We start from the raw sequence: 15,270 nt of genomic DNA, 5'->3' as shown, positions 1-15,270 counted from the left end.
TCTCCTTTATTAATTAGTATGAGCGAACTTCATACGACCTACAAGAACTGGGAAAACATGAGAGGGACCGGAAGGATGATGGGAACGTGGTCCTTGCTGAGCCCCCTGTCGACTTGGGGCCTCGGCTTCTATACCTAGAGTGAAACAGGGCTCCTCGGCTTTAAGAGAAGGATGTCATCACAAAGTTCTCTCTCTTCCAGACTGACTTTTAGCTCGCTCCTCACAAAGCAACACTTCCACTTCCCTCTCTAGGGTAGTCAGGAGGTCTATGTGACACCAAAACTGAAACAAAACAAAACAAGCAAACAAAAAATCTGCCCCCCACCACACACACAAAACCCAGAGAAAAATCCTCACCAAAAAAACAAAAACAAAAACAACCTTAAAAAAAAAACCCCACCAAAAAAAAAACAATGAAAACAAAAACAAAACGAAACCAAACAACAAAAAAAATCCCCCCCCCCAAAAAACCTAAAAAAAAATAAGAGTTCTATATTATAACCTAGGAAGAAAAGTTGCATTTGCTTTCAGAATCACTCATCCAGCACCAAATCCCTCAGTGGTCTGAGGGGAACAGTGTATCAGACACTGACATGCACTGTTGAGTGAAACAGACACAGCCCTGTCCTCACGCACGGCGGGACGCGGACACATTTTCTGATGTGAAGCCCTATGTACCATGATTTAGGCTATGTTTACACCACTGATCAAAGTGTTTGGTTTTTCTTCTTTGAAAATGCCTTAGTCAGTGCCCTTCTCCGGCTAAAAGGGCGACCTTCAGGAACGCTGCTAGGCTTTTTCACATATACTTTTATCTATATCTCTAAATTCCTACAAAGTCTATTGATTAGAGAAGAATGCAAATAAAAATTTATGGCCATTTAAAGAGGCCAAACCGTAACGGCAAAGACTTGAAGTAATGCTGGGGGAAATTAGAGCTGGGGAAGCAGCAATGTACCTGTCTTCCCCTGACTTCTCTGTCTTCAACTTCTTGATCTTTCTTTAACCATTTGACTGTCTAGGGTGGCAAGCTGTGCAGTATGATGTAGTTTTCCTGCGGACCCAGAAGGACCGAGGACTGACTCAGCTCTGCCACATCTTCGCCCCTTCAGGCTGGGCAGGTACCTGTCTTCCCTGAGCCTCCTGAACATCACTGGTTATGCAAGGATTCAACCAGACGACCTGCATACTGCATCCACCCAGGATCCGGCCCAGAGCAGGCACTCAAAAAATGGTAGTAATGGTAGCAGAAGGAATGACGAGAATAAGGAAATCAAGAGGAAGAAGAAAGTGTTAATGGAGGTGCTGGGGATTGAACCCAGGACCTCATGCATGCTAAGCACACACTCTACCACTGACCTATACCCACTCCTCAAGAGGAAGAAAAAGTATATTTGACCACAAGAAGGAACTAAAGTTATCTGATGGAATCACTGAGTAAAATTTGGGTGTCCTTAATTCGAAAAGGCGGTTCATCATTTTTATCAATAAACACTAAAATCACTTGTAATTGCTCCAACGACTCTCACAAGGAGAAAGGAAATGGTTTGTCTTCTTGCCATAAATTAACTTGAAGTTCAAAATGTAGTTTACTATTTTAAAAAATATTTTTAAATTGAAGTATAGTCAGTTTACAATGTTGTATCAATTTCCGGTGCACAGCATCATGTCCCAGTCATGCATGTACATACAGATTCCTTCTCATGTTCTTTTCATCATAGGTCACTACAAGATACTGAATATAGCTCCCTGTGCGGTACAGTAGAAACTTGTTTATCTATTTATATATAGTAGTTAGTATCTGCAAATCCCAAACCCTAATTTATCTCTTCCTACCCCATTCTCCCCCTGGTAACCATAAGTTTGTTTTCTATTGGACTTTTTTTTTAATTGATTAGGAATTTATCACAAAGAAATCATTAATTTTCACAATGAGAAGATACTCAGAATTTCTCAGTCCCAAGCTACCGTTCATCTACCTGGAACCACTTCAGACTCTTCTACGTTCTCTCTTACTGTCTTGAAATTGTCAAAATTACCAAATCAACTATTCTTCACATTTAGAAAAACCTGATTTGCTTCTAAGTCCTACACTTTGGGCCTTTACCCGGACATTCCCCAAAACAGCTTTCAACCTTTCCCACACTGGATACACTACCTCTTATACCACAACAGAAATAACTCACACGTCACGTCGTATTTGTAAAGATATTAGACCAAAGTCCAAAGCCAAGCTCAGCCTCCCCCTCTAGCTTTAATCGTTCAATTCCAAATTCACTCTTACGGCTTTAATGCAAGATCTGGAGTCGGGCAGAAGGGGGTGTAATCCTCACTTCCTCCTCAGACAGTTGTCCAACCTACATAATCTCTCTTAGCCTTATCTTCCACACGCATCCTGGGAATTATTACCCACATGACCTGGGGAAATTATAGACCCTCTCTGGGCGTCAGTTTTATCATCTGTAATGCAGGGAATTAAGAATAGTCAGGACCTGCCTATAAGAACTGTTGTGAGAGTTAAATACATTAAGACATGAAAGTGACAGGTCCTGACAGGTGGTTTGCGCTCATATAGTGTCAGCGGTCAACGTTATGATCACGATCAGTGTCAGTACTAACACTGTGAAGTGCCTACCATGCAGCAGAGGGGCAACAGCTACTGCTATTTTCTAAACCTTATCAGCACATTTGTTGGTTAGATCAAATGAGACTGATGGTTCATTATAGTATTTATCACTTCATCTACACCTGGTGCTCTCCTAGTCTGGCCCCAGCTCGGCAGTATCAGCATTTTGGGAGAAACCCAATTTCTGGGAAGTTATTAGAAACGGAACTTTTCAGGCCCGCCCCCAGATCCAGTGAACCAGAAGCCCTTGGGAGGGGCCGGATAATCTTTTTAACCAGCCCTCCATGTGAATCTGATGCAGCTGAAGTTTAAGAACTACTTGTGTAAGTCGAAGGTCTTGAAAAACTATCTGATTTGCAGAACTTCAGAACCAAAACCTGCATTATCCTTGCAGGAAAGGTATCTCTCATTGGCCCTTTGCAAAGTCAATGCTTCAAAAATTCTATCTCACCTGTGTCCAGAGCTGATAAAGGGACTCAAAAAACATGCGATGGGCAAGAGCACAGAGCAAACAGCTTTTTTTCTGGTCCCTAAAAGTCATCACATTGTGTTCTCAGCTTGGGAACTTACATTTCTTTCCAGCCACCAAATCACAAAACAAAGAATAGTGTGAAGGATTCAATGCAGCCAGGAAGTTGCTGGCTTCACAATGTGCATAGGCTATCTATTCCATGAGTAAGTCAAGCCTTCCAAAGACCAGATGGGACAGAGATTAAAATGTAATAGTCAGTTAGGTGTCTCCCGCACAGTAACCAAGCAGGTTAGTAACAGGGTATGGTTCAACACTGGAATCCAGGCCTCTTGGTCTCCAAATGCATTTGCATATCAATAAAATGAAATTTAGACAACATCCTATTACACAGCATGAAGGAATAAATTGACAGTACAGATAACCAGTGCTGAAGAACACATTTCCACTATAAATGGCAGTTACATGGATCCAATGCAAGGAAGACACACTATATGAACTTCTCCAGACTCCAACCTGGTAAAAATTGTTTCTCCCCTTAAATGATTTCTCCTGAATGTGGCTTCTCAGTCATGGCTCAAGTTCTAACTCTGGGTCCATGCAAACAATGAATTAAAAAGAATCTTCTAATCTGTAAAGGGTTCAGGAGAACACTGAGAAGGTACTTAGACCTTGGGCACCATCGGTTACATGATCACCTTACAAAGTTCTAGACAGCAAGACAGAACTGCGCGTGATCAGTCATAACAAAACTAAATAAAAGTAAAACACAAGTTTATACTGTATAGCACAGGGAACTGTATTGTATTATAATATCTTGCAGTAACTTACAATTAAAAAGACCATGAAAACAAATATATGTATGCTCCTATATGACTGAAGTATTCTGCTGTACACCAGAAATTGACACATTGAAACCTGACTATACTTCAATAAAAATATATTTAAAAAAAATTTTTTAAATAGACCATGCTAAGAATTTGTAATTTAATCTTAAGACCAGTAGACAACCATTAAAGGGTTTTTTTTAAATAACATTTTTCATTGATTTATAATCATTTTACAATGTTGTGTCAAATTCCAGTGTTCAGCACAATTTTTCAGTCATACATGGACATATACACACTCAGAGAGCCCAGAAATGAACCCACAAACTTTTGGTCAATTCATCTTCGACAAAGGAGGCAAGAATATACAATGGAATAAAGAGTCTCTTCAGCAAATGGTGTTGGGAAAACTGGACAGCAGCATGTAAAACAATGAAGCTAGAACACTCCCTTACACCTTATACAAAAATCAACTCAAAGTGGATCAAAGACTTAAACATAAGACAAGATACAATAAACCTCCTAGAGGAAAACACAGGCAAAACATTATCTGACATACATTTCAAAAATTTTCTCCTAGAAGAAATAAAAGCAAGAATAAACAAATGGGACCTAATGAAACTTACAAGCTTCTGCATTAAAGGGTTTTAAGTAAAGGAAAATAAAATAAATAAAATAAAAACAAAAATTCAAAATCAAAATAAATAAAACTAAAGAGTGACATAAGATCTTCTAGTCTATAAAGTACCACAGGTAGTACGGACATAAATAAATACTGTAAAATATGGAAGAAGGCCGTAAACTATATTTTAGAACGATTCTCGGGGTAAGGTTTAGCTAACTGAAGTCTGTCACGGGTATTTCCAATAACAACCAGCTCACGTTTTAGTACTATTATTTAAATTACGCTAAAGACTAATCCGTAAGTGTTGCTGACAATAACAGTTCACCTTGAGAACATGACATTCAAGGTAAATAATCCAGTGTATTCAGTGTGTGAGGAGACTTGTCGAGGCAGCAGATGTGGGTGTGTTAACTAGATTTTATTCTTAAATCTATTCTGAAGAGTGATGAATCAAAAGGGAAACGTTCTCTGCCAGAACAATCAGTTTAAGGACAGGCTGAGTCACACAACTGAATAAGCAGACCGCTAAAATTCAAATACGTTTGGAAAAAAGCCACAGATGTCTCCTCACTAACAAAATATACATTTTAATTAAGTAATCTGTTTACTTTCAACTAATGTAATTTTAGCTGATAAATAAAATAAGGCTATATTAATTTTTTTCTGGAGAAAAAGCTCTATTAAAAAATCCAAACCAAGTATTTTAAGGAACAACGTTTACACATATGGGCGTAAGAGTAACTCAAGCAATTATCTAAAAGCGCCACAATGTTTCCTTTTCTCAGTCACACAAACTTTTAAAAATCAACCACACCATATGGAATGGCAGAAAATATTTGCAAACGATGCCAATGACAAGGGCTTAATTTCCAGAATATACAAACAGCTCATACAAGTCAAAGACAAGAAAACAAACAACCCAATCCAAAAATGGGCAGAAGATCTAAGCAAGCAATTCTCCAATGAAGACTTGTAATGGCCAATAGGCATGTGAAAAAAAATGCTCAGTATCATTAGTTATTAGAGAAATGCAAATCAAAACTACAATGAGGTATCACCTCACACCAGTCAGAATAGCCATCATTCAAAAGTCCACAAATGATAAATGCTGGAGAGGGTGTGTAGCAAAGGGAACCCTCCTACACTGCTGCTGGGAATGCAGTTTGCTGCAGCCACTATGGAAAACAGTACGGAGATTCCTCAAAAAACTAAAAATAGACTTACCATATGATCCAGAAATCCTACTCCTGGACATATATCCACAGTGAACTCTAATTCAAAAAGATACATGCACCCCAATGTTCAGAGCAGCACTATTTACAACAGCCAAGACATGGAAGCAACCTAAATGTTCCCTGACAGATGACTGGATAAAGAAGTTGTGGGTATATTTATACAAGGGAATACTACTCAGCTGGAAGGGGGAGCTGCGGCAAGTTTCTCCTTCCGTGAAGTGAAGGAAGCACACCCTCACCTCAGTCAGCCCTCCCAGGGAGCTAAGCCAAGGGCAGAGTCTCCAGAATTTGGTCCCAACACACAGAACTCCAGGGCTGTGGGGGGTGGCCCAGGACACGGGGCAGACATCCCTCGCCCTTTCCTGCTTTGAGCTCCCCCTTTCTTCTCTCTTTCCTCCTCCAGCCCCTCTTCCCTATGGTTTAAGGGGAAGGACTACAGTTAAACTGACAAAACAGACCAAATATGCACAGAATGACCCAAATGTTATCTCAGTGATTTCAGTCCCACTTTTTTCCTCTCCTTCCGCAGCCATCACTCTTTCATTCTGTTGACTCACTTCTCACGGTCACCCTTTCCCTGAACATTCATACAACACGATCTCATTTTATTAAAGGCTCTTCAAATAACAGACTTTTCATTCACGGAAAAGGGACACGGTCAGGCAAGAAAGATATGGGACCTGCTTCCTTCCTGTCCCTGTTTATCCCTGAATATGTTCCCTATTTCAGGTGAAAGATGAGAAAATCAATACAGAGTATCTCTTTCTAATATGAAGATTTTAATCTAAAACGCATATACTTATTTTATAGTTCCTACTGATCGGATGATGACCAAATGGCCACCTACAGCGAAAGTGTCCAGAATTTCTCTTATCATCACTTGGGTGGAACGCAGAGAGGCTCACACGAAGGCCGAACTGCCTCTGATTAATTCACAACACGAGTCTAAACAGCCTGGTGTCCCAGAACGCTTTGGGATGTGTAATTATTTTTCTTCACTTGAGGTTAACGCGGTAACTTCTAGCCATAAAAGTATAGAAGGTTTAAAAACCATGTTCTCCCATGTTTGAGTTTTGTGTCAGAAATTTGAGAGCACAGCTCTAAGGATTACAAGGCAAGGCTGCTTTGAGCTGATTCCACAGCAAAACGGAACAAGAGGTTCCGGAGCGACAGTGAGGCAGCCAAGATGGTCCGTCCGGCTGTCCCCCTCTCTAAAGCAGCTCCTCGTTTAGTGGGAGTAAATTTTAACTTCTGACCTACTTCAAGAAACAAATAAGTTAATTTGATTAAAACCCTAACCAAGTGGACTGGCATCTAACTAATGACCTGTGCATAACGTACTTACTTTCCTAATTCATACTATGTTGCAGCGAAAGGAAGCCTTAAATCTTTGAGATTTGTCTTCTGATCAAAGAAAGAGGTCACATATTCCAGGTAAATCGAGATTTGAAGCCTTGCCGTCTGACTCTGTGGGCTGTGTGTGTGTAACCACTGAGCTCTACCACCTCGGAGGGCTGTCGGAAGTGAGTTCACATGCGTAATGCCGGTTACACACGGTGAGAACACCCCTGCCAGGCACCAGGATGCACCCTAGGGGTGAACAAGGCAGCCTCTGTCCTCAAACAGCTCAACCAGTGTTTTGAATTTTTAGCTAAACGCAGCCTCCTAATGCTCATTCACCCCAATGACAGGCCACTCCTAGGACGAGCGGTCCAGCCCGGCACGCCTGGGTCACAGCAGGTCCTCAGGAAACACCTGTCTTGTGCCAGCTCCCAGGGGAGTCAGCGCCAGCGCCCCGCACCCCCACCCTCACATCAGCGCGTCTCTGCTCCAGCCCGTGGAAGAGTCCCTCTCCCATGATATACGTGGAACACGCAGAGTAAGACCAAAGCCTGGGGGAGAGGGGGACACTGCTGGTCTTCTGCCTTCATTAGAATTCACCATATGCTTCCTCCTAAGAGCCTCGTAAGGCAGACAGTCTCCATCTTTCATCTCCTGCCAACACCCCAGGAGATTCAACCCCCAGAAGTAACAGAAGCTCCTTACGGAAGTGAGTCTCAGATGGCGTGGGGATGGCATGAGCTCCCTGAAGGACATATCAGAATCTGGGAAAAGGATTTTGTCAGACAGTGATGAGAGAGAGGACTAAAACTTCTCTCAGGCAATTCTGATATGCCTTCTGAAAGAAGCATCACTTTTAGAGAAGGTCGTTAGGTGCTATTACATTATTAGCACCATCCCTCTATGCTCCATGCTGGTTTAAAGACGATCTGGAGGACCGCTTAAGAATATAACATTAAAATAATGTTTCTGCGGGAGAAAATGCTTTCCAAGTCCCAAACAACAGACTTAACACAGTACCTTCTCTCCAACTTTAGGACTGTCCACAAAAGGGGGAAAAAAGTGACTAAGAGTTCATTGTAATACACAAAAATAGATTTTTTTAAAAGTTTCTGCTGTATAGCATAGAGAACTATGCTCAATATCTTGTAATAACCTTTGATGAAAAAAAAAGAAAATGAATATTTGGAAAAAAAGCTAATTGTGAAATTCCATGCGCTCTTTAGTTGAGATTTAAAGAACACCTTCGGTTGGATCCAGTAATTCCATGAAATTGTATGCAAATTTTGTACACGTGTGGTTTTTTTTGGAGAGCTTACATCAGCTTCTCAGTGACTGGTGGCACACAAGACTCTTAATTTAAGAACCATTAATTAATTGCTTCACAGAGAAACAAAGACTGAAGCATCACTTTTTGGGTTGTACTAAGTACAGGAAATAAACGGAGTCCAGGCTTCTGTCTCTATAATCCAACCTTATTCCTACCTAACTCTGCTACCCACATAAATCTGATGCCAAAACTTGGTTGGACTCTTCAGAGGAAAAAAAAAACTCTTACTGAGAATTGCAGCTTTTCTGTGACCAAACAAATCAATATTTATATATTCCTTAAACTGCTGAGATTTTTTTTTTTTGAGTCCAATAATGAGAGGTTTTACTAACATCGCAGAATGCCCTGCAATCACCGCGTACCCATCCTCCGGCCCCGCACCATTACCCACAGGCCACACACCAGATAACTACGGATGCCTGAAATGCACGTGAAATACGCTAGGAGTTAACCTCTCCAGTTGATACTGAGAAGCTGCGCTTCAGGGCTATCCAATCAGGAACAGCACGATCCTCTACAGGAGGCAAACCCATCCCCAGATGCGAAAGAAATAGGCACTGACCTTCATGAGATGCTGATTGATCCATTTTGTAAACGTTTTCTTTTGAACTTTGTCCCGTTCATCTGCAAAAAAATTTTAAAAAGATGTAAAATAAGGAAGTGTGAGGAGACTTTCACCGTGACTACGCACACAAACAAAAATACCGTGTTTCAAAGTCCCGCTTAGCGCACGTGAATTCTCTTGTTGAATTCTGTGCCTTAAGGCCACGCATAAGGAAGATCGGACTCTTCCCAGGGTGGCATTGGGCCGCGTCGCTCCACTGAGGGACCGCCGTCTGCACGGTCGGCTGCAGAGCGTCCCTCTCCCACTGCCACCACCACCGGAAGTGTCCTTGAACTTAGCGTCAGTGAACTTCCTGAAGCACCTGACTACATGCCATCCCATCTTCACAACCACAAGAGAGAGAGGGAGGCAGGGTCACTGCCATCCCACAGGAGAGGAACCCAAGACACCTCGAAAGGTGGAAAGACTTAGCCACGATCATCCAGCAAGACACTTAAAGTTGCAATAAGAGGCAGGGCTGAATCCAGGTCCCCTGGCTGGAAGGGGACACTGGGCTAATTACTGACCATGCTGCTTCTCCCCGAGAGTCCCCGTGTTGAACTGTCCGGTAAAAACGAAACGCCCCCAACTAGACCCTTGCCCACAGAGAGTGACACCGTCCTGGTTACTAGGCGGTGCAGAGAGAGGGTGAGAGGAGGCTGATGATTTAAGGAGAAACAGTCCCAGAATTGATCACGTTACTATTTCAAAGTCTGCAACATCTAGAGATGCGTTCGAAGTCACACCCCCTCGGCCCTCCTGCTCCCAGGCGGTGGCTTCCTGTGGTCCTGTGTCCTCCCTGGCTCTCTCTGCATCTGGGAACGGTCCCTCTCCCTCCTCAGTGGTCCTCCTTCCTTCCCCACCACAGTCCCCCATCTCCAGCCCTTCCCTGGGGCCAAACAGCTCTCTCTCTTCATCTCTTTCACCCTCATTCTTCATCCCGGAGCCCCCAGAAACTACTTTAAATGGAACAAAAGTTTCTTTGAAAATGCCTATTTTAATTATTAAAAGTATTTACAATAATTTCAGTATAAACCAAAACACTTAACTATGTCAACTGGGAAAAATACTGGTAAAATGAGACAAAGGTTACTAATATTAATACCAAAAAAACAAATAAAAAAGGAAAAGATGAACATCTTAAAGTATAACTGGGCAACAGCGGCAATGAAAACGTTTAAAAATTTATGAAATGAAATTAGTGAAATTAGTTTTAAAAATGAAAAAAAAATCAAACGCCCTCAGGTATTCAACCTCACTAGCAAATAATATGATAAAATAATACAAATAAGCTTTTCAGCCAAATTGTCAAGATTTTAATGAAAAAAAGGTTCACATAGACAAAGGCATAGGGAACAGATACTCATATTTTGCTAGTGGAAGTGTAATTTGGTTTCAGTCTTCTAGATCTGCACTGTCAATCGTAGCCACTAGTCACATACATGGTTACTTAACTTTAAACCAAAATTAACTAAAACAAAATAACATTGAACAACTCAGTTCCTTGGTTACACTGGTCACAATTCAAGTACGCACGAGCTAACAGTCCAGATACAGAACATCCCCACCATCGCAAAAGTCTCTATTGGACAGCCCTGCTCTAGGACAATTTGCCAATAAATATCAAAAGCCTACAAAATATATATGCCCGTTTCCCAGCAACTCCACTTCTAACATTTATCCTAAAACTATAATTAGGGCTGTGCACAAAACATATCTATGAGGACATAAATCAGAATGTTATTATTTCAAAATGAAAGTTTTGAAGGAAACCATAAAGGTTCCATGATAAGGAAGTGGATACATCAATTTGAGGAAAGCAACCCCATGGTTCGTTCAAATTCGATTCTCTGCAAGGCTACCCAGAGATGGCGTGTTACCAGAGCTGTCTCCCCTTAAAGGACAACATGAAAGGGCAGGGGAGGGACCACGTCACATCGTTTGCATTTCACAAGTATTTCTTCTTCAAAGTCCCCACTGGAAACCCTTTCCACTTCTTATCCTCAGGAAGAACCAAAAGGCACCTAAACAGAGCCGATCATTTGGTACCTACTGCCTGTAACAAATTCCTCAGTGCCCCAAACGTCTCATCTCATTCTTGACTTAACACTGGGTATTAAAAATTGGAGAAGTTGACCCAGAAGATAGAAGCTTGCTACATTGGAATATAAATACTCAGAACTTTGTTCAAACTGTTCAATCTGCCTGAGCCCCAATGTAAAATCTGCAGGCACTTTGCATATAGCTACTCTGCCAAGAACAATTATATCAATCATTGTTAACCAACGTTATTATCCACAAAATATTCATTAATTCCCTCGTTGGCCCTATCGGGGCATGAGTTACACCTCAGTCATCTAGTCTACCCCGTAGTAGGTGCCATGATGCTTTGATGCACTCAACAAACACATGCCCATGATGCGAATTAATTATACTTTCCAAAGGACAATCCAAGTCAGGATAACAAGGCATAATTACTTATATAGATACAATACGTTACTCCATCTCTTAAAGCAATGATGATGTAGTGAATGTCTTTCAGCCTTGCTCTTCCTAAAGAGTTTAGAACGAACCTCAATAACTAATTAGTATGTGAGGCAAGAGCAAAGAAAGAGAAGCAGTCTATTAGTGCCAGCATCCCTTCCTCCCACCCTCATCCCAGCATCTACCCGGTCCTTTGATGAGCCCAGCACCATGGGATGCTGGGACCATCAGGCTGGACAGAAAGAGCAGCTGGTCCTTGCTCCCTGGAGCTCGTCCGTTGGAGAGGGCACCTGACACAAGGCAGTGTGACGGGTAGACAGCCGGGCAGAGGGTGTGCACTCACCAGGCAAGCGACACAAGTGAGAGAAAGACCGCCCCTGCCAGGGGCAGGCGGATGGGGCTCCAGACGATTAGCAAGGCGGAAGCCAGCCCTGTGCAGGCGGTTCCATCACAAAGATGCCCTGAGCTAATAACTTCAGAATGAAAGAGAGCCCTCGCTTGAACCCACGTGTTATGACTCCCCCCAGAGTCGCTTTCATACTCCCAAGAATTACCCCCCCCAACTCCATCTTTCAAATGGAAGTGCCCGAGCACACGCCAAACACAGGCAGATGCTGGGGAACCTGGCCCTCCTGCTGGCTGTGGACTTTGGACCAGTGAGTGCAAACAAGGGGACCTCCGCAGCAAAGTCTAGCACTCCTGCCACATTTTGGCAGCGTTTTTCTAACCAACAGCAAAGAAAACAGGGTGGGGGTGGGGTGGGGGGAGTACTTCCTAGGTAATGTCCGTATTAGTACCATCCAATTAATAACCTGGGACCCTAACATTAAATCATCAAGGAAAACACATCCAAGTGTATTACTAATTAAAAATCCTTATAGTTCAAGAAGAGACAGCTTCCATATCAACTTACAAAACATGAGACGAAGGCATCCCTGTGGCTATCTTCTCAAACTTTATGAATTCATTGAATCACCATGTAATAATATGAGCTCTAACAAGTTTACTCTGTCCCGTTACATTTAACATATCGTGTGTATTACAGAAACTCCTCTTGGTATATAACGGTTAATATATTTGTCTTCTTTTTTTTAAATTGAAGCATAGTCAGTTACAATGCATCAATTTCTGGTGTACAGCATACTGTTTCAGTCAAACATATACATACATGTATTCATTTTCTTTTTTTTTCCATTATAGGTACTGTAAGATATTGAATATAGTTCCCTGTGCTGTTTTCCAAATTAATTTTTTTAAAAAAACTGGTACTGTATTGTAAGGAGCACGAAGAATAGAGCATACATTCTTTAAAACTAATCACTTATTAATTTCTTAGCCACGTAGTAGTATATCGAGAGAGCTGATCTAATCAAATAATGAGATTCACTGAAATAATACAACCATAAAAAGGCTTTTCTGAACCCTGAGGTTTTGCTGTGGTGGTTGTTGCTGGAGGCTCAAAAGCATGCTGAGACTGTTACACGGGTGCTAACTATTTGGCAGGGAAATACTGAGGTAATATCTGGGGCTTACAGATATTAAGCCCCAGATATTATCACAACTAAACCACTGAGTAAGGTACAAACACTAATGCTAACTATGTAACACATGATTCAGAACTTCTAACACTGGTTTCTGGCCGTAACACCTAATCTCCTCTTTTAAACATGATAAACCCAGAAGAGTGCCCTTCAGTTACACCAAGGGAAGTTCTGGAACACTCAGGCTCCCACGACCTACAATAAAGAGAGGAGGTCACATGGACTTTAAGGGCTCAACTTGCTTCCGAAAAGCAACTTACCATCAGGGAATCACTGAAGTCTAGGAGGCTGTGATTCACCACTTTCCATACATATTATTTCAAAGGGGAGTATTCCAGGTGACACTACCAAATTTTCCAATTACAAGTCTCAGAATGGGTCTCTGGTTCATTTCAGTGAGGGATGTCTAACACAGAAATGTATATTTAGGGCAACGTTGCTAAGACAACAGAAAGGAAAAAATCACTCCTGAGATTGTAACCAATTCCATTGGTTTTACAGATGATCCAATTATTTTTCTCAATGAAGTTTTATTACGTTCCTCTACTGGAAAATTATTTCACTTACAGAGTATGTTTTAAATGGAATATACATTTATGATCACCTTATAAAGTATAATGTGGCTGACAGATAAATAAGAAGGTCCTGCTGTAAAGCACAGGGAACTATATTCAACAGCTTGCAATCACCTATAATGAAAAGAAATATGAAAATATATATATGTATGTATAATTGAATCACTACACTGTACACCAGAAACTAACGTTATGTTGTAAATCACCTATATTTCAATAAATTTTTTTTAATTTTTAAAAAAAATTTTAAAAGGAACTTCCTATCAGGGTAGCTATGAAAATAAAAAAAGAAAATACATGAAAAAAAGTATAACGTGGCTAAAAATCCTGTAATGACAGAACACAAAGGATAACAGAATTTGAAAAAAAAATTAAAAAGTACCCAAAAAAAAGCACTGATTATTACAATGGACACTAGTTTTCAATAAAATCCATTCAATGTTAAATCCATTTAGTATCACCCACAAAATGAATATTATTTCAACGCATATCTGATGCCCAAGAAAAGGAGGAATGTTCTGTCCGGGGAGCCTCAGGCGTTGTTCCGGCAGCCTGTCTAGATTTCTGAAAGGTGCCAAACTCCCTCTGTGCAAACCAGCTCAGGGACGGCGACTTCCCTCTCCCGGTTCTGAAACACGAAAGTCAGGGGACAGGTGGCACTACTAACCCATGCAGCACATCAGCCCCACCAGCCTCGCATTCCAGTCGCGGTCGTCTCTCCAGACCTGCCCCATCCTCCGGGGCAAATCTGTCCCGCAGCTCCCTGAACTTTCCATGCAAACTCCGAGGTGTCGGAGTCCCGTTCACTTTCAGTGCAGAAAGGAAAACACAGACTAGACACGCCCACTGACAGGCTGAAAACCAGTCAACTCTCCCTTTTAGACAAACATTAGAGAAGCCAGCCTCCTCCACCTTCCGCTACTGCTAAGAAGAAACTAAGTGATCTGTTTATTTCTCCTTTTAATCTGAAAGCGGTTCAAAGAAGCCCCTTAAAAAGAGGGCTCTGATTTCCTAATTTTTCATTTTTCCAACAAGGCAAACCAACCGGAGGTCAGATTTCAGGGCTGCACTCTCATCACATTCCCCCTCTAGCACCCCAGGCGGGATTCCTGGGGAATAAAAACCACCAACCAGCTCAGCCCGTTTAACTCATCCCTGAAATGTGCGCTATGAGGGTGGCTTTAGGAAGCCCGACTTTACAGGCTTGACACGTCTCCTTCGGGGAGAACGCTGCTATCAAGATGTGTGCCTTCACGTGTATCTCCCTGTGAAGCTCACGACAGCTCTCTGAGCTGGGAGGCACCTCTTTTCTCATTTTGAAGATGCAAAAAACAAAGTTTGGGGAGATGAAGAAACTAGCCTGAGATGCCACTGCCTACGTAGAATCTTAAAATTCGATTCCAAACCTCGCTTTTTTCCCTACACCATCGAATAATAGACAGGAAAAACAAGAAGGCCTCCATTTATGAGAACCTTGCTTCCGAGCATGAAGGAAACAAAACACGTCACGAAAGGAGAATCCTTGTTCTAAGGCAGCACCAGCCCAGCAGCCTCATCACTCCTATGTTTGTCTGAGGCATTAGACAAACAGACTTGCCCGCACAGAAACTGTA

General features: G+C 41.8%; 1 protein-coding gene across 17 annotated transcripts in view; it reads right to left on the bottom strand.

Moving 5' to 3' along the window:
- DST (dystonin) overlaps window positions 1-15,270 on the bottom strand; it is a 435,317-nt gene that overhangs the window by 244,768 nt on the left and 175,279 nt on the right. For all 17 annotated transcript variants that reach the window (XM_072944761.1, XM_072944766.1, XM_072944764.1 and 14 more), the window contains one exon: window positions 9,016-9,077. In XM_072944761.1, coding sequence (XP_072800862.1) covers window positions 9,016-9,077 — 62 coding nt within the window. The remainder of the gene's footprint in view (window positions 1-9,015; window positions 9,078-15,270) is intronic.

Source organism: Vicugna pacos, chromosome 20 (genome assembly GCF_048564905.1).
Source record: "Vicugna pacos chromosome 20, VicPac4, whole genome shotgun sequence".
Taxonomy (NCBI): domain Eukaryota; kingdom Metazoa; phylum Chordata; class Mammalia; order Artiodactyla; family Camelidae; genus Vicugna; species Vicugna pacos.
The sequence above is the reverse complement of the archived record's forward strand: the minus strand, read 5'-3'. Positions and strand labels throughout refer to the sequence as shown.